The sequence below is a fragment of the Mesoplodon mirus genome, assembly GCF_964341445.2.
Source record: "Mesoplodon mirus genome assembly, chromosome: 15".
NCBI lineage: Eukaryota > Metazoa > Chordata > Mammalia > Artiodactyla > Ziphiidae > Mesoplodon > Mesoplodon mirus.
Genome location: NC_138991.1, coordinates 64,652,124 through 64,676,635, shown reverse-complemented (window position 1 = coordinate 64,676,635; position 24,512 = coordinate 64,652,124). Strand labels below are relative to the sequence as shown.

General features: G+C 58.4%; 1 protein-coding gene across 3 annotated transcripts; it reads right to left on the bottom strand.

The window, feature by feature from the left end:
* Positions 1 to 466: 466 nt before the first annotated feature.
* Positions 467 to 24,512, bottom strand: CLCN7 (chloride voltage-gated channel 7). 3 transcript variants are annotated; one of them, XM_082644265.1, is made up of 25 exons: positions 24,304 to 24,512; positions 17,222 to 17,293; positions 14,036 to 14,107; positions 13,876 to 13,941; positions 13,354 to 13,486; positions 13,012 to 13,121; positions 12,288 to 12,368; positions 11,350 to 11,412; positions 11,155 to 11,238; positions 10,558 to 10,651; positions 10,229 to 10,293; positions 9,719 to 9,835; positions 8,979 to 9,033; positions 8,581 to 8,641; positions 7,848 to 7,986; positions 6,948 to 7,041; positions 5,631 to 5,800; positions 4,084 to 4,135; positions 3,730 to 3,857; positions 3,459 to 3,544; positions 3,086 to 3,215; positions 2,459 to 2,518; positions 2,191 to 2,367; positions 1,846 to 1,926; positions 467 to 1,696 (listed from the first exon to the last, which is right to left on the bottom strand). In XM_082644265.1, exons 1-25 carry the CDS (start codon positions 24,454 to 24,456, stop codon positions 1,610 to 1,612), a joined length of 2,430 nt encoding a protein of 809 aa, XP_082500391.1. In that variant the 5' UTR covers positions 24,457 to 24,512; the 3' UTR covers positions 467 to 1,609. The 3 variants fall into 3 exon arrangements, with proteins under 3 accessions (XP_082500391.1, XP_082500393.1, XP_082500392.1); XM_082644267.1 differs by lacking the exon at positions 2,191 to 2,367; XM_082644266.1 differs by lacking the exon at positions 17,222 to 17,293.

Here is a 24,512-nt window from a genome sequence, read left to right as displayed (position 1 = left end):
ACAAAGTCAGTGTCTCACAGGCAACCCCTTGCCCAGGAAACCCAAGGCCCCGCAGCCACACCACACACCTTGGAGCCCAGCGGGGCAGGGGTGAGGCAGGGATGCGTGCTGATGGAATGGCCCGTGTTTTGGGTGCACCTGAGCTTGCAGACAAGGACGGTGGCCAGGATGCAGGGGGAAGGAAAGAGTGCCTTTCCCGAGGGCTCTGCAGCAGCCCCAGGAGCAATGTGGACAAGGATGCAGTGGCCAGCAGCCTCTCTCCCATGGGGGTGGGGTGGCCCCAGGTGCTTCCCCACCTGTGGGTCTCTGAGCCTCTCGCCTGCATCTCCCTCTCAGGGGTGTCCCCGCTGGGGCCCTGCCAACCTGCACCACACATGAAGGAGGGCCACATCCTGGGTTGCCCCCCCCCGCCCAGTGGGCCTGTGAATCCTGGGAAACTGGACCATGGTCCACGCTGGATGGGAACAAGAAGCTGGCACCGGTTGTCTGGGTACAATTCCTTTATTTCTCTTATTCAGATCCCCACACTTGGACCCCGTGCCCCCCATGGAGGGCTCCCCTGCCAGGAAGGAAGAGGCCTTTCGAGGCCCCATCCCCTTGAAAGGGGCTAAAACCCAGGTGGAGTGCCCGCCAACCTACCACAAAGGCATCCACTGACCTCATCACAGAAGTGGGCTGGGGACGTGAGTCACTTTAGAATAAAAGTCCCGTGGGGCACTGGGGACACAGGATCCCAAATCTGGCACTGCCCAGCTTGGGAGGGGTGCATCCCTGCTCTGGGCTCACCAGCTCATCCCAGAAACAACTTGCCCCCAACACTGGAAGCAGAGCTGCCCCAGAACATCACTCGGGGCTGGGGGTCCTCAGGGGCCCATGGGGCCCCCGTGTGCTGAGAAGACCCGCCTTCCCTGTGCCGTCCACACGGGTGCTGTGATAGAGGTGTGGCTGGACTTGGGGGTCCGGGCCCAAAGGAAGGTCTCAGCTTTCCCCTTTGGCCCAGACCTCGGCTCAGAGCCCACTGCACCAAGTGGGTGTGGCTTGGGGTGCACAGGTGTCTGGGAGTGCGGCTTCAGGGTCTGCTCTCCAGGTGGTCCTGCTCCCCCGAGCCCTCGCCTTCATGTGTCCAGCTTGTGTTTCTACCCAGACCCCAAATCTCATGGCCGCAAACTGAGCTGAGGGCTGAGAGGGACAGGACCAGAGGCCTCTGCTGCAGCCTCAAGTCACCCAGGCCTCCAGCTGGTGGTGCTTAGGGTGCACTGCTTCCAGGCAATGGGCCCGTCCTGGGGGCTGCAGTACTCGGACCCACAGGGCCCAGCCTGCCAGCTGTCACACGTGCACACACATGCAGATACATACGCACACTCGCGGTCTCTCAGAAAAAGAGCAGCAGTTCTACAAACTGACTCCTCGAAGTCAGGAAACAGGAGCTGGCGTGTGAGATCTTGGAGAGTGAAGGAATGAGGTCGGGGGGGAGGGGGGCACTGAGAACACAAAGAGATCACATGTGTCACACGCTGGCTGGGCTGTCCCCGAGGTCTGGAGGACGCTGGATCCGCTGCTGCCTGGGGAGCGAGGCAGGCACCCCGGGGGAGATGCCAGGGCCAGGGCCTCACGTCTGGGCCAGAGAGAGCTCCTCTAGGCCCCCCTTCCCAAGCCGGTACCTGGCGAGGTCCTTCCTGGTTACCAGCCCGACCACCTGTGGGAGCAAAGCCAGGTCATGGGATCCAGCGGCCTCTGCCTCTGTGGATGCCCCTGTCCTGTGTGCAGAGGACAGCATAGTCTGGGGGAGCCCTGCGGGTGGGCAGGCAGGCTGGTAGGCAGCAGGCAGTGGGCTCCCCCCATCACCTGATTGCAGTTGTCCACCACCACCAGGTGCCTGAGGCCCAGGGCCCGAAACAGCTTGAACACCCGCGGGAGAGATGCCTCCTGCAATGTAGACGCAGCCTCAGCTCGCCCGCCGGCCCCTGCCCCACCCTGGGACAGGAGCAGGGCAGGACCTGCCACCCCCCTGCCACACCCCCACCTCAGCCAGCACATCCTGCTCTGTAGCCACCTCCACCCTCCTACACAGCTCGCCCCCCACCCCTGTCCGCAATGGCCAGTGAAGCCAGAACGCCGCCAGGGGTGGTGGCTGCACGAGGCTCTGGAAGTGGGGGTCAGGCCCCTTGCTCCCCACCGCCCCTGCGGCACCTGGGGCACCGTGTAGGGGGAGGGGTTCATGAACTCGGAGAGGTCCATGGTGCACTCCCGCTCGTCCTGGGACACATGGATGGACTGGATGGGGGGGAAGCGCGGGTAGGCATCACGGAAGTCCTTCAGCCGCAGCCGGCGCCGTAGCAGGCCCATACAAGAGCGTTCTATGAACACCTGCGGGCGGGGGGCAGGCAGTGGGTGGCACCCCAGGGCCCTGCCCGGCATCTCCTGCCACCCCCTTCTCCCGCCACCCCCGACAGCCTACCTTGTGCTTGAGCAGGACGATTAGCTGGGAGCGCAGGATTAAGCCCTGGAGCCGGGCTGGCTGCACAAGAAACAAAACACCCTTGTCTGCAGAGGACCTGGGACGTGGGACCTAGGGCCTGCCCTGCCGCCTGGGCCAGAGGGGCCAGGCAACAGCACCGGGATGCCTGGGGGCCCCAGCCAGGGTCCCCAGCGATGCTGGCTGCCTATAGGCACTGGCCCTGCTGCAGGCATTTCACCTGCACAGGCTCACGGATCCCCAAACGCCCAGGAGGGGAGGCAGGACCCCAATCACGAGGTGCCAAGAGACCACAGCATTTGTGGGGGCAAAAAGCAGACCGTGGCCCAGACGTCGCTGCACCTTCCATCAGGACCTCCTGACAGGCACAGCTGCGACTCCTCAGCTGGGGGTGCAGCTTGGGGTGTGACCACAGGACACACAGGCGCATCAGTAACTACCCAAGCTGCGGGGACAGCGCTCACACGGACCTGTCTTTACAGCCGTGACCAGTGGAATTCTACCAGAAACCCCAGAGCAGGGTGTCCATGTTCATGGGAACCACGCCCCCCAACACGCCCCACTCGCCGGCACAGATGACGAGCCCGGCTTCCTGCAGCTGGGTGGTACCTGCGTGCCGTCGGCATCCTCCACCACAGGGAAGCCATTATGATTGGACGCCGTGCTGCTCAGCACATCCACAATGATGCCCACCTTCTCCCTCCTCCGCAGACAGGTGACTGGTGTGCTCATCACCTCCCTGTGGAAGAGACACGCTGTGATCCACCACGGGCCCGAGGGAGCTCCCGAACAGCTCAACATGCAGGAAGTGGCCAGACTCAGGAAACCTGGAGACGAGGTGGGCCAGGAGCCCAGACCCCCAGATGCTGCCCCGGGGGAACCAGCCCTGCACCCACGTCCTGCTCCAGGATCCCCCACCAAGCCTCCCGGGGCGTCCAGCACCCGCCCCCCCAGCCTGCGGGCCTGCCCCGGGGAGGGGTACCTGGCGGTGAGCGAGTGTGAGGTGACTGGGGCTTCCCAGTGCAGGAAGGGCACACTCTGCAGCTGGATGTGCATGTCGTACAGGCCCTGGGGAGAGGACGGGCATGGCCATGCAAGAGGCTGCTTGCGGAGCAGCCTCCACAGGGCCCCCTCCCTTGCGGCGGCCGCAGACCGCCTGTCTTTCTCCCAGCCTCAGGCTCTGAGGCCAGGGGCATGGGGGGGGGCTGCAGAGCGAGGGCGAGCAAGGCAGGCGGCCTCTCCCACAGCCGCACCTCGATGAAGACATCCCCCACAATCTTGGCGGTCATCAGCACCAGCATGATGGGGAAGCCGTAGGTCACATTGCTGGTGGCCTCCATCATGATGACTGTCAAGCTCAGCGTCATCCTCACAATCCCACCTGCCAGGAGGCGGGGAGGGGAAGGGAGGGTTGGGGGGGCACGAGCCTCTGCAGGCTGTGCCGCCAGCCCGTCCCGTGTTCCCTGTGCAGCTCCCACTCTGTCCATGCAACCCTGTGTACCGGCCCCCCCAGAGAGCACCAGATGGGGACGGTGACCCTGCCCAGCCACACGCTGGGGGAGTGGCCCTTCTGACCTCCGGACGCCCATGCCGCAGCCAGCACTCACCCAGCTGGGCAGCTGCTCCCATCAGGGCGTACTTGCCGGGGTCTGCCCAGACCTGCAGGGAAGACAGAGGGGATGCTGGGGGAAAGTGGCAGCCAAGCCCACCAAGATGCACTGACAGCGCTGGGCGCAGGAGGAATCCTACAGTTTTACACAAAAACGGTCTGTGGCGGCATCACCTGAGTTTGTAAATACCCTAGCTGTGCCCTCTCAGGGGTGCACTGAATGAACTCTGCCACCTGCAGAACTTGGCAGCCTAAGACAGGAGGGTGTGCGCTACGGCCGGGGCTGTGGCGGGGGCACCCCGCGTGTGTGCAGTGACCGGAGTCCGTGCACAAATGCCTGCGCCACACCAGGGAGCCTAAAAAGAAGTGAAAATCAGACTCGTGCTACAACATGGATGAGCCCTGAAAACATGGTGCTCAATGACGAGGCCAGACACAAAAGGCCATGAAGCGTGATTTCATGAATCTACAACAATCAGAAGAGGCACATCCATGGAGGCAGAAAGCTGATTAGTGGCCACCAGGGGCTGGGGAAGGGGGACACAGATGTGACTGCTTAATGGGGACAGGTTTCTTTTTGGGGTGATGAGAACATCCTGGAACTAAGAAGCGATCACGGTTACACAGCTCTGCAAACAGGCTAAAGAGCCACCCAACCGTTCACTTCCAGAAGGAGGGAGTTTATGGCAGGGGTCCCCAACCTCCGGGTCATGGACTGGACCACACAGCAGGAGGTGGGCGGTGGGCAAGCGAGTGAAGCTTCATCTGCTGCTCCCCATCGCTCGCATTACTGCCTGAACCATCCCTCACCCCCATCCACAGAAACACTGTCTTCCACGAAACCAGTCCCTGGTGCCAAAAAAGGTTGGGGAGCACTGGTTTATGGTATGTGAGTCACGTATCAATTAAAAAAAAACAAAACTAAACTAAAAACCGTGTCTGGAAGGAAACCTGGGACACATGACCTGGACCCAGTGAGGGGAGGCTTGCTGTGCGTCTCTTACAGTTTTTTGTTTGTTTGTTTGTTTGTTTGCAGTATGCGGGCCTCTCACTGCTGTGGCCTCTCCTGTTGCGGAGCACAGGCTCCGGACGCGCAGGCTCAGCGGCCATGGCTCACGGGCCCAGCTGCTCCGCGGCATGTGGGATCCTCCCGGACCGGGGCGCGAACCCGTGTCCCCTGCATCGGCAGGCGGACTCAACCACTGCGCCACCAGGGAAGCCCCTCTTACAGTTTTTTAAAGTCTTACTTGAACAACTAAGATGCAAATAGAAGACTCACAGAATAAAGACCAAGGAGCCCATGGAGGCAGGTGGGAGGAGGAAGCCAGGAGGCAGCTCCGGGGCCAAGGCCTGGACACCACACTCCCAGGCCCCAACTCCTGCACCTGCCCCATCCTTCCACACCACGCTCTCTCCCAACACCCGTGCCCTCCCTGAAGGGCACACGCACGCACGACCCCTGCTCTGGCCCACGGTGGCCCTAGTGGGCACCAGGAACACCGCCCCTTCCTCCCAGCCCAGCCGGCCCCTAAGACCCCCACTCACCGCGGCCCCGGTGAGGTAGGACAGGGAGATGCCAAAGAGCCGGCCCCAGGCAGCTCCGATGAGCAGGGATGGGATGAAGACACCGGCCGACACCGTGAGCCCGTACGTCCAGCAGGCCAAGAAGAAGTAGACCAGGGTGAAGAGGCCGAGCGTCATGGGGTTGTAGGAGCCTGCAGACAGGGCGCTGGCCAGGGCCTGCCATGCAGACTCAACCCTGGGCGGAGCTGCCTGCCCAGCAGCCCGTCACAGCCTCCTGGTCACACCCAGACCCCCAGAGTCACCCCCTTCTCAGAGGCCAGGGTGCCGGGTCTTGGGGGCCCAGCACTCAGAGTGTGAGCATGGCAGCCCAGCGGGCAGGGCAGAGGGGAGCTGGGGCCACCAGGGCCCAGAGCTGCCAGCAGGACGGTGACCTGGGCCAAGGGAAGGTGGCTGCTGAGGTCTGCATGGAAAAGGGTGGCACTGAGACCACCAGGGGTCAGGGGAGGGTGCAGGAGGGAGGCCATGGCCGCCACGGCCACCACCTTGCACCAGATGACTCCAAAAGTGGGAAGACGTCACACAAACCCGGGAGCCAGCACCCCCAGGGGACCTGGAGACGCCTGTTTGGCCCGCTCAGCATCTTTGGGGGCTCGGCCTCGCCCACGTTTAAAAGCCTTTCTGTTAAATTGCATGAACTCCTGCAGCACGCGCACACACACACACACACACACACACAAACACACACATATGCAGATGTGAGAACCAGGGAGTTCCCAGAACTGGCGTGTCAGGAAACAACTAGAGCCACAGACAGACGGGCAAGCACGTCGCAGCAGCCACTCTGGATCTCGGGGGTGCGCCCCTCCTCCCCGCCTCCACCCAGCGGAACCGAAAACAGGGGAAGTGGAAGCAGGTCTGTGCCCAGTCTGAGCCTGTTTGTTATTAAGAACGTGAAGCTGGGCAAGGCATCTCGCTGGTATACGAGTCACCAGGCTGTTTTCTGACTGAGAGTGACCTCTGCGAGCAGCGCCCAGAAGAAAAACTCATCCTGGGAGGTGAGACTGTCTTGAACAACAGGACGGCCTCCAGGGAGGGAAGGAGACATGTGGGGAGCCTGGCTGGGCCCCTCCCAAGCACTGGCCACCAGCCAACCCCAGCCTGCCAGCCCCCACGCTCCAGTGCACCCAGCCCTGCAGGGAGGCAGTGGGGGCTCGGCCAGAATCCATCAGCCAGGCCTGGGCCCAGTGTCTGTGGGCCGGCTGCAGACCAGGCCAGAGGGGACAGGCCCACATGGGGACCTGCGGCTGACAGCACAGAGTGCAGAGCATGGGCACACACCTGGGGGGTCGTGGAAAAGGCTGACCACGCTCTTCTCTGGGGTGTTGAAGAAGGCTGCAGCCATCGAATTATACTCGCCATCGGCACAGAAGAGCTGCAAAGTCAGGAAAGAGAACAGGCCAGTGGGACACAGTGTCCTGGCCTGGACAGCATCAGGCACCAAGCACACAACAGGCGGGGTCAGGTTGCTGTCTTGGAGGGGAGGCAGGACCCAAGAGCCAGACCCTGGCCCAGTGAGGGCTTCAGAAGCCATCCGGCCAGGCAGAGGCTGCATGGCGAGTCTGTCCCTGGGGCACGTGGGGATCCAAAGGCTCACATTTGGAGCACGCTCCCACAGTTCACTGGGCAGACTGTGGGCCCCTGCAGGCCTTGACCAGGGCAGGGGCTCCATGCAAAGCTGTGTGGGTCAACCTCACAGCCCCACCAGAGCCAGCCACGCACCCCAGACCCACATCTGTGACAGGCCTGTGTGTACACACTCCACACCCAGCGGCAACCAGCAACTGCTTTCAGTTCTGGACGTTTCCCATAAACAGAAACCACACGATGTGTGGCCCTTGCTCTCTGGCTTCTTTCACTCAGCAGTGTTTGCCAGGTTCATCTGTGTGGGAGCACGTGTCAGAGCTCCAACCCTTCCTACAACTAAGGAAACCCACTGTGTGGACGGACCATGCCGTGTTCACCTGCTCGTCACTGACGGGCACAGGGGCTGCGAGGAGTTGTGCCGTGGTGAGCGTGTGCACGTGAGTTTCCGCCTGCAGGCCCACAACCCCACCTCCGCAGTCCCCTTGCAGAACTTGTCAGGCCGCTGCTCTGAGAGGACCGGGGTGAGACCCCAGGCCGATGTGGCACCCACCCATGTCTGGGAAGGCTCACCCTGCCCCTGCCCTGGCCGCCTACCTGGAGGGGATAGGACACGGAGCTCCCCTGCAGGGGCTGGCAATCCCGGGATGAATAAATCAGCACAAAGGCGACCGTGGCCGTGACGGCGGCCACCAGCATGGCCTCGATCACCTGAAGGCAGGGCCGGTGGATGTACCTGGAGCAAAGAGCCGGGGTGGACCGAGCTGTGGGATGGCTGGGGCGGCAGCCAGGGCAACCTGAGCCTGCAACTCGGGAGAGCCGTCCAGGATGCTGAGCTCACCTGATGACCAACCCGCCCTGGCTCCTGAACACTCTCAGGCTGCCTCCCGGATGCTCCCCAACTGCATTTTAAGTTGGTGCAAAAAGACAAGAAAGAAGAATGCCAAGACCCACCCCTAAGCCTTCAGAAAACCAGAGAGCTCCTATGATGGCTCTCCTAACAGCAGAGGACCTGTGTTGGACCAAACGTGCCCAGGTCAGGACGGCCCCGTACAAACCGCACTGACACTGACCTGAGAGGCCCAGAAGAGCATCAACCCAGGGCTGTGCCGGATCCATGGGCTGTGCCTTGCCTGCCAGGGGCCACCCTCCAGGCCCCACCCGTCCCCCTGCCAAGTGGGTCTGTCCCCTCACGTACAAACCACCGTAGAGGAGTGTGCTTGGCACGTGGCTTCCACATGGCCCCGTGGGCAAGAGCCCATGACCGGTCAGTTTTCAGATGCCCTGTGTGGCCACACCTCTCAACTCAGTCCCTGAACAGGTTTCTCACCTGATTCGAAACATCGTCAACCAGTAATTCAAGGCGTTGAACACAGCTCCGAGAATGCCACCTGGGACAAGGAAGGAGCTGCGTGTCCGGGACTCGGGAAGAGGAGCAGGCTGCCCAGGCAGCAAACGCCCGCTGGGTGGAGGGCTCACGTCCCACGGGCTTTCAGAGTAAGGAGTGTTGCCCAGGTCCGTCTGCTTCCCAAGGGGCTGTCATCAGCCAGAGTGCGGCTCCGGTCCTCCCAGGGTCGGGATCCCTCCCCGCTGCCCCGGGCGGTCCTTGGACAGCCAGCAGTGGTGGAGACCGCGTGCTTCTCTGGCCCTCGAAGCCGGGTCAGGCCTGGAGCCCCGCAGGCCCTGTCCCCACTGGTCGGCGCTGTCCCACGCAGGGACGGCCCTTACCCACCACGCCCATGGCGATGAAGATGGGGATCTCGTGGATTGTGTACACCATCGTCTGTGCAGAGGGAGAAAGAGCAGACCTTCTGTGAGGAAAACTGCCACCAGCTCCTGCTCAGACTCGGGACTGGACGTTTCACAGGACACACCTGTGCATGGGAACCCTGGCGCTTTCCCGCAGGGCGAGGAGGCCCCCAGAGAGAAACGCCGGGTGCTCGGGCAGACCGCCTGCCTTCTCACATGGTGGCTCCAGGGGGCAGCCTGAGCTTTTGCCAAAGGGTAAGTGAGGGGCCATGAGCAAGGGAGAGGATGCTGGTGACCTAGCCACCCAGGACCTCTGACGCGTCCATGGGTGAGGACCAGCCCCTGAACGGCTCCCTGGGCTCAGCGATGGCAGCGCGCAGCGCAGGCTGCCCCAGAAACGCTGCCTGCGCCTCTTGGCCTCCAGAAACTGCTGCAGGAGCACTGGCCACCAGTCTAGTGATGCTGCCTGGCAGTCTGCAGGCACCTGAGCCACCCCTGAAGTGCCCGCTGGCTGACAGGCACCACAACCTGCGCGGCTGGGTCACGTGCACCCTCCTGGAGCACCTCCAGCCCCCGGTGCTCACAAACAAGGGCCCTATCCCACAGCTAACAGCTAGACCTTTCCAGAAGCCCAGCTCTCAGGCTGAACCTTGAGTAAACAACGTGGGCCCTGCTCATAGAAAGAACCAGAGAAAAAAGGGGACGATGCAGTGGGTTACCTCAGTGTCAAATCTTCCAAAATTGATGAGACCGGGGCTGGACAGATCCCACACGTTTCCATGGTAAATGCTTAAGACGAAATTCAGGGTGAAGGTGGAAATCATGGAAGCAAAGAACTGCAGGCAGAAAGAGACAAGTGCTGTCAGAGACGTGGTGATGAGTTGCAGCAGTGTGTACAGCAGCTGAGCCCAGGGCCAGAGGGTGGGGAGGAGCTGCAGCAAAAGGACTGTCTCCCCTCCTGTCACCTGGGTGGCGCCTAGACCCTCCGAAGGCTGAGGGAAGGTGGCCCGGAGCCCCACTGGCTCGGCCAGGGTAAGAACGTGTGCGGGGCCTGGGGTCCCGATGAGGACGGAGGAGAACCAGGCCGACGGCTCAGGGACCCACCAGCTGGACGGGAAGCTCAGGTGCAGACCCCACAGTGTGGGCCGAGAGCCACGCGTCCACCCAGCCACGGAGGCCCAGTGCCAGGGCTGCCCGACCTCGGGAAGGTGGCCATCCCAGGCACTTACGATTCTCCATGTCAGGAACTGATTCCAGAAGGATGCACCCTCCTCCAAGCTGAACAGGACCCCACCTGGAACAGCCAGTGGCCCAGCCCTGAAGTGCCCGCCCAACCACAGACAGACCCTCACCCACTGCCACCCATGCCCCCAGACCCCAGGACACCGAGCCCACAACAGAGGCAGCCATCGGGGCCTCTTGAGAAGCCCACCCCACACCCTCACCAGGCACTGAGTCCATAAACCCCAAAACCACCCCTCTCACAGCAGGGAGAGCCTGGCTCCCCCTACATGGGCCGTCACCGAGCTCTCAGACCAGGCAGGGCCGCCCTCCTCACCCACAGGGGCCCCAAACGCAGCAGACACTCCAGCCGCAGCTCCTGCTGAGACAAAGTCCCGCTTCTCTGTGTCTCTGCGGAAGTACTCGAAGATCTGAACCAAGACAGACGGAGAGAGGGTCTCAGCCAGTGCCTCCAAGGGCACTTCTCTCAGAAAGGGAGGAGGTGGGCCCAAAAGTGAGGGGGGAGGGGAGGGAGGAACCGGGGAGGCCTCTGGACAAGCCACTCATCAACCATGGGGCTCACAACATGCAGGACTGAAGAGTCGGGTCTCGGGCAGCTTGCCTGCCCACCAACATCCAGAGAAATAACCCATTCACAGCAATATTTAAATGCTGAGGTTTGTGCAAGAAGGACCAGAACTGAGCACCGGCAGCCCACACACGACCTTCCCGACCTCTCTAGGCCACGCATTCCTGTGAGCTTACAGATACAGGTCATTTACTTGCAGAAACGCACACTCACCCAGAGCACCAAGGCAACAGGATGCCCCCATGGACAGGATGCTAGGGACCCTCAGAGGTGAAGGGAAGGAGGCTGCAGGGGAGGCAGGGGCCCGGCCCTGGGGGTATGGACATGGGCGCAGGGAAGACCTACCTTGAAATCACGCTTCAGTGACGTGGACCTCCCCTGGGAGACCCCAGCAGCAATCACGGAGCCCGAATGGATCATTGGTCCCTCCTGGAAGGCACAGACGGCTGCGTTCAGATGGGCGCGGCTCTGGGGGGACACACCGGCCCCAGGCCCCGCAGGTGCAGAGGGACTCAGGCAGGGGCAGCTGCACTCTGTTACCTTCCCCACGGCCAGTCCCCCAACCACGGACAGGATCACGCCGGACACTTTGATCACCAGGGTCTGGAACACAAAGGAAATTGCACTAAGTCTGATTAAAGGTCACACGTGGTCCAAGAACCTGAGCGACAAACTGCACATGGGAAGGGACCTAATCATGTGAGCCCTCGGCAGGCATGAGCACCAAAGAGGGGGCCAGCACCCACGGCGGGCGTCCTGGGGGAGGGGGAGCTGGCAGCTGATGCTCTCCTGACGGCCATCTCTTCAGCCCTTCTGTCCCACGTGGTCACATACACACACAAGACACGCAAACAGCAGCTGTCGCTCCATCCTCAGGCTCCGGCTCCAAGCTCCTGCACCCGCACCTACCTCGGGCCCTGCGCTCTTGCTGCAGGGCACGGAGCACAGGCACCCCCCCTCCTGTCTGCTCCCCAGAGTACCTCCTCCCCAGACAGAGCAGGAGAGATGCCGCCAGCGAACCCCAGACCAAGGCACGCCAGCTACACACCCTGAAATGATCATGGGAGGAAACATGACCTCCCAACCCCCTTGAAATCAGTGTGTTAGCCAGAAGATCATGCACAATGAGATTAAGAAAAATTCTGAAAAAAGGAAAAAACCCACCACTCAACACAGCTACTCTCATTCTGAAATACTAACCACCGTATGGAACTTAAAATGTCTACGTGGTTGCAATCGTGACAGATGTACCTTCAAGTATTTTTGCGTCATTCAGAACGTACGACAGTTTTACCATTTTCCAAAGAAAATTCACATAAAACCTGCCAGCACACCCACACGCAGGCTCGTCAGCAGCAAACAGCATGGGTCTGGGCGAGTTTTGGAGGCGGAGGTAGACAAATGACACGCTTCTCACCCAGCAAGGAAGCCCCTTGGGCTAAGCCCTGAGCTCCCGGCGGGGCCGCCTCGCGTCTCACCTTGAGCCGGACCACGTGGGGGATCTTCACCCCGTTGAGGAAGCACTTGATCTGAGGGATCCCGCTGCCAGCAGCGACCGGCTGGAAGGAGGGGTGCCAGCACTGAGTCTGCAGGCCGAGTGAGCCGCCACTGCCACCGCCGCCGCCACCAGGCCCAGGAAGACGCGCCACGCGGTGCCCAGGCCGCCCAGGGTAGGGGCTTCTCGCCTCTCCCCACTGATACACAGAGCAACCACAGAGGGGAGGAAACGCCTCGGGCATGGGAGGGCTCAGTGTCCCCGAGGCAGGCGGGGGTGCCCAGGATGATGGGAGGCCCACATCACACACCCGCTGAGGGGCCAGCACTGTCGCACCCTCTGGGGGACACTGCACTGCACCTCAGACAGAAGCTCCTGGACGCTGCCCCTTCTTCCTTCCAACGCCCCGAGGGAAAAGCAAAGGGGCACAGGAAGGAAGGGTGCCCCAGGAGCGTCTAACCCCTCGGGTGGGTCCCTCCACCTGGACCCCTGGGCTGGGCGCTGCCTCTGCTCCCTGCTACGTGAAGTGGGCGAGGGGCTGTACGGGTGGATGGGCACAGCTGCCAGGGCCAGGGTTGGAAGGCCCAGGTGCGCTTTGTTTTGGCTGAACCGCCTGATGCCTAGCAAGGACTCCACTGTAGTCTAGCCAGTGAGTCTCACCGACAGAGGCGGCGGGGGGGCGGGGAGCGGTGGAGGGGCCCACCTACCTCTATGAAGGCGACGATCACAGAGCCCAGGAGCACAAAGGCCACATTGAGTGAGGCCCACAGCAGGAGGGAGAAGGACAGCCCGCCCCGCGCTGTGAACTTGTCAATGTCTGGGCTCGTCAAGGACCACGCGGGGTGGTGTCACCCAGGCGCCACTCCCCAGTGGGCTGCACTCTGGACTCTGGGACCTGGAGCACTTACTGGGCGTCTCAGGGTCACCACATAGCCTGACCCCCAGGCATGCAGCCCCCACCCAGTCACGTCCCCTGGCCGATGGCATAACACGGGTGGGGGCTCCTCCTGTGGACCCGCTGGCTCCGGGCAACCACAGACAAAGGATACTGTCCTTGACGACCCTGTATTTGAGGCCGGCCAGCTTCTCCACCACGATGTCGATGAAGCAGGCCACGAGGCCCGTGAGGATCCCGATCATGGCACAGATGACCCAGCGCTTGATCTCCACGGTCCGGAAGGCCTGCGGCAGCGGGCAGGAAGGGGGGAGGTGTCACAGGAGGGTGCGGAGGCGGGACTCCCGTCGTGGCTTGCTCTGGTGACTGTCACCACGCACAGGGCTGCCCTCAGGACCCTGAGTCCCAGGAAGAGCAACCCCACCAACATCTCAGAGGTCGTGGAGTACTGGTGGGACGGAACTCCCCAACCCAGTCATAACTGGATGCTGACGCTCCAGCCGCCACAGTCAACACCCCTAAGAACAGCTTCCTCAGTGGTAATGATGTGACACCCGCATGGGTCTCCACGCCGGGCAGCGGCCAGCGCTCACTCCGGGACACCAGCTGGAGCCGAGAGGGGAGGGGGGTGGTGGGGACACCGTGGCCATGAGGCCCAGCTGCCCGCCAGACTCACTGTGTGATTGATGCGCCGCTCCTCCTCCAGGAACAGCTGGTTCTCGCTGTTGTCATAGTCTAAGCTCTGTGGACCGAGCAGCAGACACACTAGTAACTGACCCCAGCTCGCAGGCTCAGGTCGGCCACCGTGGGAGAGGGCATGGAGCAGGGGGGCCCACCTCATACTTGAGGGACAGAAGCTTCTCGTTGTGCGGGATCTCCTTGGGGAAGGGGTGAAGGGGGTCCGTGTCCTGCGGGAGGAAGAGGCAGAGCTTGACAACCCAGCATATGTAAGAATGAAGCAGAATGAGGAAGGGGCTATGTTCACTCATCCCGCAGGGCAGGGACTCTCCTGAGCCCAAAGCTAGACAAGCACAAGGCAGGAACTGGCAGACACAGACCCTCCACAGGACACCAGCAGGCCAGGTCCCACACCACCACGGCCAGGCGGGTTTATCCCAGGAACACAAGGTGGGTTGACCCCCAAAAAGCAATTAGTGTGGTGGGTTGACCCCCAAAAAGCAATTAGTGTAAGATGTCTGTGGTCCACGTCCAGGTTCTGGCACCGGCCTCTGACCCACCCCCTTGGCATCTCTGGGAGATGAGTGTGTCTGGGCTGGGGCTGGAAGACCATGACGGGATGAACGGGCTGGAGACACAAGCAGCTCATCTCTAACAGCCAGGGATTTAATCAGTCCTGCCTGTGTAATGGAGCCTCCACACAAACCCCAAATGGAGGGGTTCAGGGAGGTGCTGGGAGGGTGGCTCCCGGGGAGGGCGTGGGGGCTCTGCACCCCTTCCCACACCTTCCCGGGGCATCTCTCCCATCTGGCTGTTCCCGAGTCATGTCCTTTACGATAAACCAGCAACATAAGCAAAGTGTTCCCTGAGTTCTGCAAGCCATTCTGGCAAGTTACGGAACCCGAGGGGGCGTGGGAACCCCGATTTACAGCTGGTCAGTCAGAAGCACAGGTGACAGCCTGGACTTGTCACTGGCATCTGAGGTCGGGGGGTCTCGTGGGACTGAGCCCTCAGCCTGTGGGTCTGCATGGATGCCGGGCAGTTAGGGTCAGAACAAACTGACCTGCAGGACACTCAGGAGGTGTCTGGACAATCAGAGGGTGAGTCGGTATGAAAGTAAAAACAGTTTGATACTGTTCCAATAGAATAAAGAACCAAGTCCACATGAAATGAACACCTCCGTAGTCACAAAAAGCACCTGACAAAACTCAACCCTTCGGGATAAAAACACTCAATAAACCAGGAATAAAGGGAACTTCCTCAACCTGATCAAGACACCTATAAAAAACCCACAGGTAACATCATGCTCAGTGGTGAAAGACTGAAGCTCTTCCTCTGAGATCAGGAACAAGACGAGGATGCCTGCTCTGGCATTTCTATTCAGCACTGTCCTGGAGGTTCTACCAGCAGGGCAATTAGGCAAGAGAGAGAAGTGAAAGGCATCCAGATTAGAAAGGAAGTGAAACTCTTCTTTGCAGATGACATGGTCTTATGTGTAGAAAATCCCCAAAAGTACACGAAAAACAATTAGTATTAATAACACATTTAGTAAGATTGAAGGATATAAGATCAGTATACAAAATCAAATGTATTTCTGTGCACTTGCAATGAACGACTCAAAATGAAATTGAGAAAACAACTCTATTTACAATAGCATAAAAAGATACAGAAAATAAACTTATTCCTAAAATACGTTTAACAAAAGAAGTGTAAGACTTGTACGCCAAGAACTGCAACACATTGTTGAAAAAAACTGAAGATGTTAATAAATGGAAAGCTATACTGTGGCTCGGGACATTTGATGTTAAGAGTCAATGCCACCTCTAAATTCCAGCTGGCATTGCTGAAGAAACTGACAAGCTGAGCCTAAACCCCACATGGAGATACGCAAGGGATCTCGAAAGCCCAAAACCTCCTTGAGAAAGAAAAACGATGTGGGATGATTCAAACTTCCTACTTTTGAAACTTACTACAAAGCTAGTCATTAGCAGAGTGTGGCCCGGGTGCAAGGACAGACAGAGAGCCCAGAAACAAATCCGTAATGCAGACCCAATGCAGCCAAAAAAAAAAAAAAACCCCACAAAAACTGACCTTCAACAATGGTGCTGAGACAATTCAACAGGGAAAGAGTAGTTTTCTCAAGAAATGGTGCTGGGAAAACTGAGCATCCATATGCAAAAGAATGAATCTGGACCCTTATCTTATACCATGTACAAAATTAGTGAAAAACAGATCAAAGATGGGGCTTCCCTGGTGGCGCAGTGGTTGAGAGTCCGCCTGCCGATGCAGGGGACATGGGTTCGTACCCCGGTCCAGGAAAATCCCACATGCCGTGGAGCAGCTGGGCCCGTGAGCCATGGCCACTGAGCCTGCGCGTCCGGAGCCTGTGCTCCGCAACGGGAGGGGCCACAACAGCGAGAGGCCCGTGTACTGCAAAAAAAAAAAAAAAAAGAAAAAAAAATCGAAGATCTAAACTATAGAACTCTTATAAGACGAGCAAATCTTTGTAACCTTGGCTTAGGTGATCGTTTCTTAGACATGACACCCAAAGCACAAGCAACAGAAAACAGATCAAATGGACTTCATCAAAATTAAAAGCTTTTGTGCTTCCAAGGACACTGGCAGAAAGTGAGGAGACCACCTATAGACCAAGCGGAAGTTTTTGCAAATCCTGTAACTGATGAGCAACTTGTGTTTAAAGTATATGAAGACCTCTTACAGCTTCATTATAAGAACACAACCTGATTAAGAAACATGCACAGGGTCTGAACAGAGTTCCTCCAGAAGACACGAAGGACACACGGTACCAGCAGCCTCAGGGAAATGCAAGTCGGAACCATGAGCCACCTCCAAGGAGGAAGTTAAGTGCAAGTCTCGGGGAGGGGGTTTCGGGAACTGCTCCCCTGGCAGCTGCTGGACAGTTCGACCCCAGCACAGGGGCAGGAGAAGTGGACATCACCCGTGTCCAAGGGCCCACCACCCCGAGACGCCCTCCTGCAGGCCCCACACCTGCCCACGGCACCTGCCCCCCAGCCCGCACACAGCAGCTAGCTCAATGGTCCTGGCCTGACATGTACTCTCCAACCTCTGCTCATCGGGCAGCCTCAGGGGACAGGGCCCCGAAGAGCAGCCTTCCCTGGTCGCCCAGGCTCTGCGGACCCCACTGTCTGCATGTCACTCCGTCCCCATGCTCTGTACAGAACCGCCACTGTCTGCCATCCTCTTGTTCAGGTTTTCCGTCTGCCCTCTTCTAGGCTGTGGCTCCACAAGAGCAGGCCTGACTTTCCCAGGAAGGGGCCTGGCATGAGCAGGAGCTCCAAAAATGGGAAAGGATGACCACTCACAGGGTCCAGAAGCTCATCATCCAGTTCCACGTTGCTCATCTGTCCGATCCGGAAAAATGGTGAATGGGGCGACTAGAAGCAGAAGAGAAATCACAGGCCGCTTAGCTATGGGGCCGGGCTGCACTGTTCACTACCCCATCGCCTGGCCCTGCCTGTGGAGCACAGAGCCACACCTGCCGTGTGGGAGACTCCAGCAGGACCAGCGCTGGACCCCAGGCCCGTCCCCATGACCCACAGCCTGTCACTGAGGAGCCCAACCTCCAGATGGGAAGCCCCACCCTCCCCTGTTCTACAGTGTCTTCCTGGCCACCCTCCTTCCCTGGCCTGGAAAACCCTGGCGATTGAGGGCCCCTCCTCCAGGAGCCTTTCTATCCCCCCACCTCCAAGCCCCATCTTTCTCTGTTCAGCCCCATCATGACACTGAGTGGCTACCAGGTGGGGACCCGTCACAGGCCTCCAGGCAGGCCCCCCAGATATGGGCCCCTTTCTGGCGCAGGACCTTTCTGAAGCGGGGCTGCACTCCTGGGCACAGGGGCAGGTTAACCACAGAGGACGGACACCCTGGCACATGACTGCCCTCACACCCACTGCCAGGCATGGTGGAGGCCAGGACTAGGGAACAAAACACAGGCTGCTCACAGATGCATTTCAGGGAAACAAGTCACGCTGCAGGACACAAACACTGTGTGGAACATACGGCATGAAAACACGACCCGGTTCTCCTTTGAAACACAGCCGGGCGCCCTGCCCTGCCTCTCCTCTGGCAGAAACCACGAAGCAGTACAGGAACAAGGACCACAGAGCCCACCATGCCAGAGCCCTGAGCACACAGTGACTCCAGCAGAGAAAGTTTAATTCAGCAGCACTAGCCCTACTGCTACTGGTGGTTACTGGGGGGTAGGGGGACGAGGGGGCTTTAGGGACACTGGTGACTCCACTGGGGGATGTCGAGCCTCCTGGGGCTGCTGTGCCCAATCACACAGCCTAGGTGTCTGAAAAACAAGAAACGTGTTCTCTCCAAGCTCTGGAGCCACAAGTCCAAACTTGAGGTGTCAACAGGGAGGGCCCCCTCTCAGGGTCGTGGGGAGGATCTTCCAGCCTCTGATGGATGCTGGCAGTCCTTAGTGTTCATTCCCTGGCTTGTGGCCACATCACTCCAATCTCTGCTCCGCTGCCACCGGCCTCGTGTGTGCATGTATACATACACGCGCGTCTCTCCTCTCCCATGAGGACACCAGCCTGACCACATCGTAACTTGACCACAGCTGCAAAGGTCTCAGACACGGGTTCCAGGTTAGAGGTGGAGACATTCCGGGGAGCACTGCGCACCCCACGACAGGTGGTAACTTGTCAGGTGCGTTCACTAGACCATCATCCTGCTCCACCATGTGACTTCACTTTTCTCTATGTATATACGGCAAACGTCGGTACAATGGGTGGGTGAGGAGAGAAGCATAGCTGTTTTCTTTCTTAAAAACAATCGACAATGCCCCCAAACTGCTGAATCTGATGAGAAAGGCAGGGCGGGCCCCCCAGCTCCAAGCACGGGCAGGAGTGCCTGGCCCGCTGGCCCAGAAAGGATCCCAGTTCCAGAGTGAACTCAACCCAGGAGGGGGCCCGGAGCTGCAGCCTCTGCTCCCCATGCATACACGAGTCATCAGGAAAGGTGTGCCGGTCGCCAGCCCATCCACAGCAACACGGAACAGGGACGTCTCCACGGAGAAGACGGCGTGCAGACAGGCAGAACTGCAAGTCGGACTGTGAAAGCAGAAGACCCATCTGCCGTCCAACCCAACAGACGGGAGGCCACAGACCAGGTGGTCTGGCCATTTGTATCTCACTCTTCACTGATGGACTGCACCCTGTGATCACTCCCACCGCACCGAGTCAGCCCCTGCAGAGCAGCGCCTCTGCCACCTAAACAGTCCCCGAGGCTCAGGCTGCGACCTCGCACATGGCTGGGGGAGAGGGGGGCAGAACAGTCCACGTGGCACGGACTCACTCGCTCAGGTGACAACGGGTCCTCAGTACCCGGCCGGGAGGACGCCAGGTGAGCACACATCTGCACCGGACAGCTCCATTCTGGACCTGGAAATGCGCTCATGTGGAGATGGCGCCCCCACTACAGCTCCCAGGCACACCCTCTCCCACCTCCAGCACCTTCCTGGTTTCATCATCTCTTTTCTGAACTTTATGGGCATCTCTTAGGAAATATCTTTTGTGATGAAAAAAGCCATTTATTGGAAGTTCAGTGATTCATCTGTTGTGTCTGTTCCTTTCTCTTTTCTTAAATGCAAGTTAATTACTAGTAGTTCCTCAAACTATTGATACACACAACAAACAGCCTGGATGAAATCTCCATGCTTTCGAAAGAACTGAAAGATTTCAGACCATGTGGTTCCAGAGACCTGATGTGCTCGAAAGGTCAGACCTGGAGGGAAGACAGATTTGGGGGGGAGGGGGTGACTGTAAGAGGCAGGACAAGGGCACCGATGGACGTGCTCACACACATCCACACGTGTGACAATGACATTGTGCCAACATCAATGCCGGCTTTGGCACGCTACTACCGTGAGGTAAGACGGAACCACCTTGGGAAACTGGAGGAAGGCACACAGGCCCTCTCTGTACTGTCTTCTCAACTTCCTGTAAATCTACAATTATTTAAAAATTTAAATGCAAATGATACTACATCAAAGTGAAGAACTTCTGTGTATCAAAGGAAACAATGAACAGAGTGAAAAGGAACTAGCCCTACAGAATGGGAGAAAATTACAGACCATGTAACCGATAAGGGTTAATATCCAGAATACGTAAAGAACCCCTACAACCCAATAACAACAACAAACAAGCGGATTAACAAAGCAGGCCAAAGACTTGGGACATGAAGATCAAAACCACAATGAGATACCACCTCACAGCCGTGAGGATGGCCAGGGTTAGAAAACAGGATAACAAGCGCTGGTGAAGATGTGCAGAAACAGGAACCCTTGTGCAGTTGCTGCGAGTGTTATATGGAGCAGCTACTGTGGAAAACAGTATGGCGGTTCCTCAAAAAATTAAAAATAGAATTACCTTATGATCCAGCAATTCCACCTCTGGGTATCTACCCAAATGAACTGAAAGCAGGGTCTCAAAGAGGTGTTTGTACACCCACGTGCATAGCAGCATTTTTACAGTAGCCAAGGGGTGGAAGGAGCCCAAATGCCCATCGACAGGTGAATGTATAAACCTAAGGTGGCCCATCCACACAATGGAATATTATCCAACCTTAAAAACAGGGAAATCCTGTCACATGCTACAGCATGGATGAAACTGGAGGACGTTGTACTAACAGAAAGAAGCCAGTCACAAAAAAACAAATACCCTATGATACCACTGCTATGAGACGTCAAATTCACAGAGACAGAAAGCAGAATGGCCTTTGCCAAGGGCTGGGGGAGGGGTGGGGAGTCAGTGTTTACTGGGACAGAGGTTCAGTTTGGGAGGATGAGAAAGTTCTGGAGGTGCTGGGGTGACGGCGGCATGACACTGTGGATGGACCTTATGCTGCTAGACTGTACACTTAGACATGGTTAGGATGGTAAATTGTCCTATGTGCTTTTACCATCATTAAACAAAGTTCACAGACAATTTAAAGGCTGCCTGCCGCCCACTCTGCCACTTTGCATTTTAACCGCCCCTCCCAGCCCAATGCCCCCCAGCACTGAGGGCACAGGGCCTCCGTAGCCAGGGGCTTACAGTCAGAAAAACCAAGCTGCCCATAAACAAAAGTCAGTGTAAACCGTGAGAAAGGCTTTGAGGGCGGTGACAGAGCCTGAGGGAGAAGCCTGCCCAGTTCGGGGTTGGGGAGGCGCATTAGGCTGAGACCTGATGAATGATGTGCAGAGGGGGCCAGATGGGAACAGCCCTGCCGCTGCACCTCGCTTTCTGAGTGCTGCAGCCTCTGCCCGGGAGGCCTCCCAGGACCCTCTGACGAGGCTGGGCCCACCCTGGTCCTCAGCTCTCTGCACTGTCTGGTGGTACCCACATCCTCTCCTGCCCGCCCCCCCCAGACTCTGAGCTCCTCACACTAGACCTGGGCAGGTACCACTAAAGGCCTGAGGGAGCCCTCAGAGGAGGGTCAGCTGAGGGGGCGGGCCTGGACTCTGCAAAGCGGGGGAGGAGGGGGGAGGGGGAGGAGGAGGAGGAGGAGGAGGAGGAGTGGGAGGAGGATAGTACAGGGCGCTGAGGCAGAGGGACTTCCTGGAAGGGCTGCCCTGGGGCTGGGAGCCAGCTACGAGAAAGACGGGGTGCTCCCTTACATTGAGCAGAGCTCAAGGGGCCGGCGGGGATGGTGATGACCTGTCCCTGCAGCTTGCCTGCACATGACCCCCTCCCGGCCCCCCATACTCCGACCGTAGCCCGTGGCTCCAGGTCACCAGGGCAGAACACCCCAGTTCCCAGAGGAGTAAGATCCCCAAAACTGATTCTAAACACTAACCTGAGGGTCCTACCCCTCAGGCTGCCTCAGGCGGAGCTTCCCAAAGTTGAGGTCCCTGGAAAGGACCCACATTTACAAACACTGCAAATACCCACCCCCACACCCGGAGCCTCTGTTTCTGGCTCAGATTTCCCTCTGTAAGTTTTCAAAACACTCTGCTTCCTGCTGCCCACATGACCATGACTTGCTGGCTGACCTCACCCTCTCCTCGCCCCAGGGGTGGACGGGCAGCAACTTGCTGGATGACCCACCCTCACCCCACATTCAGGCACGACAGGCCGAGGGCCAGAGAGAGGGCAGAGCAACCCTGAATGGCCTGGTTCCAGCCAGATGGAGGCTGAGCTCAGGCCGGCCCCCAGCCCACCCTGCCCGGGGCTGTCCAGAGCAGCCACCTCATGATGCCTGGCAGGTTCCCATGCCAGGTGCAAGAACACCAGCCTCCAACTCTGGACGCCCTGCAACAAACCATGAAGGACCAGGAGGTGGCAAGACAAGCTCTCCTGTCCAGCTCACCAGAACATTCTCATAGAGTGGTTGTTCGCCTGGGCTGTCACTTTAGTTCAAACGACCCTGGTCTGAGAGCAGCTTACAAGCCTCTGGTCCAGAGCCAATGCTCCCGCAAGAAAGCCAGCCTCGAGGAGTTCAGTCAGCTGCAGGGGAGTCGCCCCAGGAACAGCAACTCAGAGATGATCATTTCCAAGCTGCCGTTTTTAATACCTCTGAGAGTAACTAGCATTTACCACCTTGTGACAAGCGGTGCTCGGGGCTGGAAGCATATTAGCTTTCCTGCTGGTGAGGAGCCTGAGGCACAGGAGGCCGCAGCACTTGCCTCTGCTGGTCCAGAGCAGAGTTCCTAGCACCAATGCCTCCAGTGCCTCCCCACCCCATCCACGCAATGCAGTCTCAGGATCCTTCAAGGCTGGACTCTCCAGCTCCTGAAGGATTCTCCCACAAGATAAAGCTAAATTCGAAGCCCGCAGCTGTCCCCTACAGGTCGACCCCGGTTCCTTCCCCAGCCTCCACTCCCCACTCCGACTTACTTCCCAAATGCTCACTCCCTTTATCTTTCCCCTCTGTCCACCCGCCTGAGGATCATGCACTCTTCCAAGACTGGACCCAGTGTGACCTCTCCTGCCCTTGGGGTCCCTCACGCCTTCCTCACAGAGCACTGGGCCTGGTTTTCCAGGAGCCTGGAGCCAGGAAGAAGGAAGCTGCATCATGCACCTCTGTGTCCCAGGCAAACTGCATGCAGCCGGGCACACGACAGGCACACAATAAATTATGTTTTAAATTGTTTAAGAGCAGCTAGTCACTTGTTATTAAATGCAAATGAACAAACAAAAAAGCTCGCAAAGGTTCTTTTAAGGGAATGAGTTTTAAGGGAAGAGATCAACAGGTTATTTAAAAAAAAAGCGAACTCCTGTGTCTATGCATAAAGAAAAGTGGGAAACTCTTGAGCACATTCAGTCCCGAAATAAACCCCAGTTCAACCTCGAAGCTTCCAACCTCTCTACCTGTCACCCTTAAAGCCAAGCCAGTTTCATACTTCTGGTTTGTAAACTTCAGATTACCTTCTTTTAAAGAGTAAAAAAGAAACAAATGTTCTGAGAAGAAAACAACAAAGCATCCATATCCCCACCACTGCAAATTCGCCCCTTTCATGTCACTTCTCATGCAGACACAGAAAGCACTTCAACAGAAGATCCCGCTCAAGGAACAGACTTTGACCTTCATTGTCTGATGCATTTCTGGGGGCTGGGGAAATCTAGATAAGTTCTAGAGAAACAGCCTGATGCTTGAGTCCTTCCTCATTAAACACCACACAAGTGTTTAATGGACAGATCTAGGATAAGAGGAGAAAAACGAAAAAACAATCACAAAACCGAGTAAGGCCAAGCAATCAACAAAAGAAGTTCATTAACTCAAAATTAACACACACGGAAATTCACTTAAGGACACAAACTTCTGTGCTGACCTGCAAAGCACATTTCAATCACTGTGCTTCAATTTCAATGAACTGCTAAGGGAAACTGAACGCACATACTTGTCATTCCTAAGGTCGCCCTGAAGGTCTGTCCCGCTCCCTGTAAAGATGGAGTCCCCCAGATATTCCCACTGCAAAAGCAAACTCTGAAACCTAAGCTCTTAAAATCTCTTGGGGTTCAAAAGCAGTAAAAATAGTTGCTCGTGTATACAGTGTCCCCCCCCCAAAAAAGGAAAAGGTTACCTAAACGGAAGACCATCTGCCTTCCCTTTAAATCCACTAAGGAATAAACTGTGAGGAGATAAATTAGCTTCATGCTGCCGGGACTCGACAGCGGCGTGCGACTGGGCTCTCCCACGCTCCTTAACACCGAGGATAATGGGCCGGCTCCTCGACCCCAAGAGTCACCGGGCCGAGCGCCTCCCAGGACTCCAGAACCCCGGGGCCCAGGTTCCGAGCTCGCCCTGCCGTTTACCAAGCGGGACCCGGGGCGCGTTCCCGCCTCTGCCACTAGGACTGCCCGAGCACGGACTCGCCGCGTCCCCGCGGGCCCGGCTCCCGGCGACCGGCGACCGCGGCGCGGATCCGACCGGGCTCGCCTCTCCCTGGGCTCACCGCGCGGACGGCCGCGGGCCCGGCCCCGTTCAGCAGCGGCGTGTCCTCCCCGGCCGGCGCCCCGGCCCGCGCCACCCTCCGCAGCAGCGGCGCCGCCTCATCGTCGTCCACGTCGCGTCCGGACCACGACACCTTTTTGGAGACGTTGGCCATGTCCCGCCGCAGAGGACCGGCCAGGCAGCGCCGTGGCCGTGTTTGTTCTCGTGACC

What these genes read in the sequence shown, in the direction of transcription:
- CLCN7 (XM_082644265.1), bottom strand. Translation starts at nt 24,456, where the DNA reads ATGGCCAACGTCTCCAAAAAGGTGTCGTGGTCCGGACGCGACGTGGAC. An exon ending in GGGGACTGGCCGTGGGGAAG is followed by an intron (nt 11,239 to 11,349) that starts GTAACAGAGTGC and finishes TGTGCCTTCCAG; the next exon opens with GAGGGACCAATGATCCATTC. An exon ending in TTGGAAGATTTGACACTGAG is followed by an intron (nt 9,034 to 9,718) that starts GTAACCCACTGC and finishes CCCTCTGCACAG; the next exon opens with ACGATGGTGTACACAATCCA.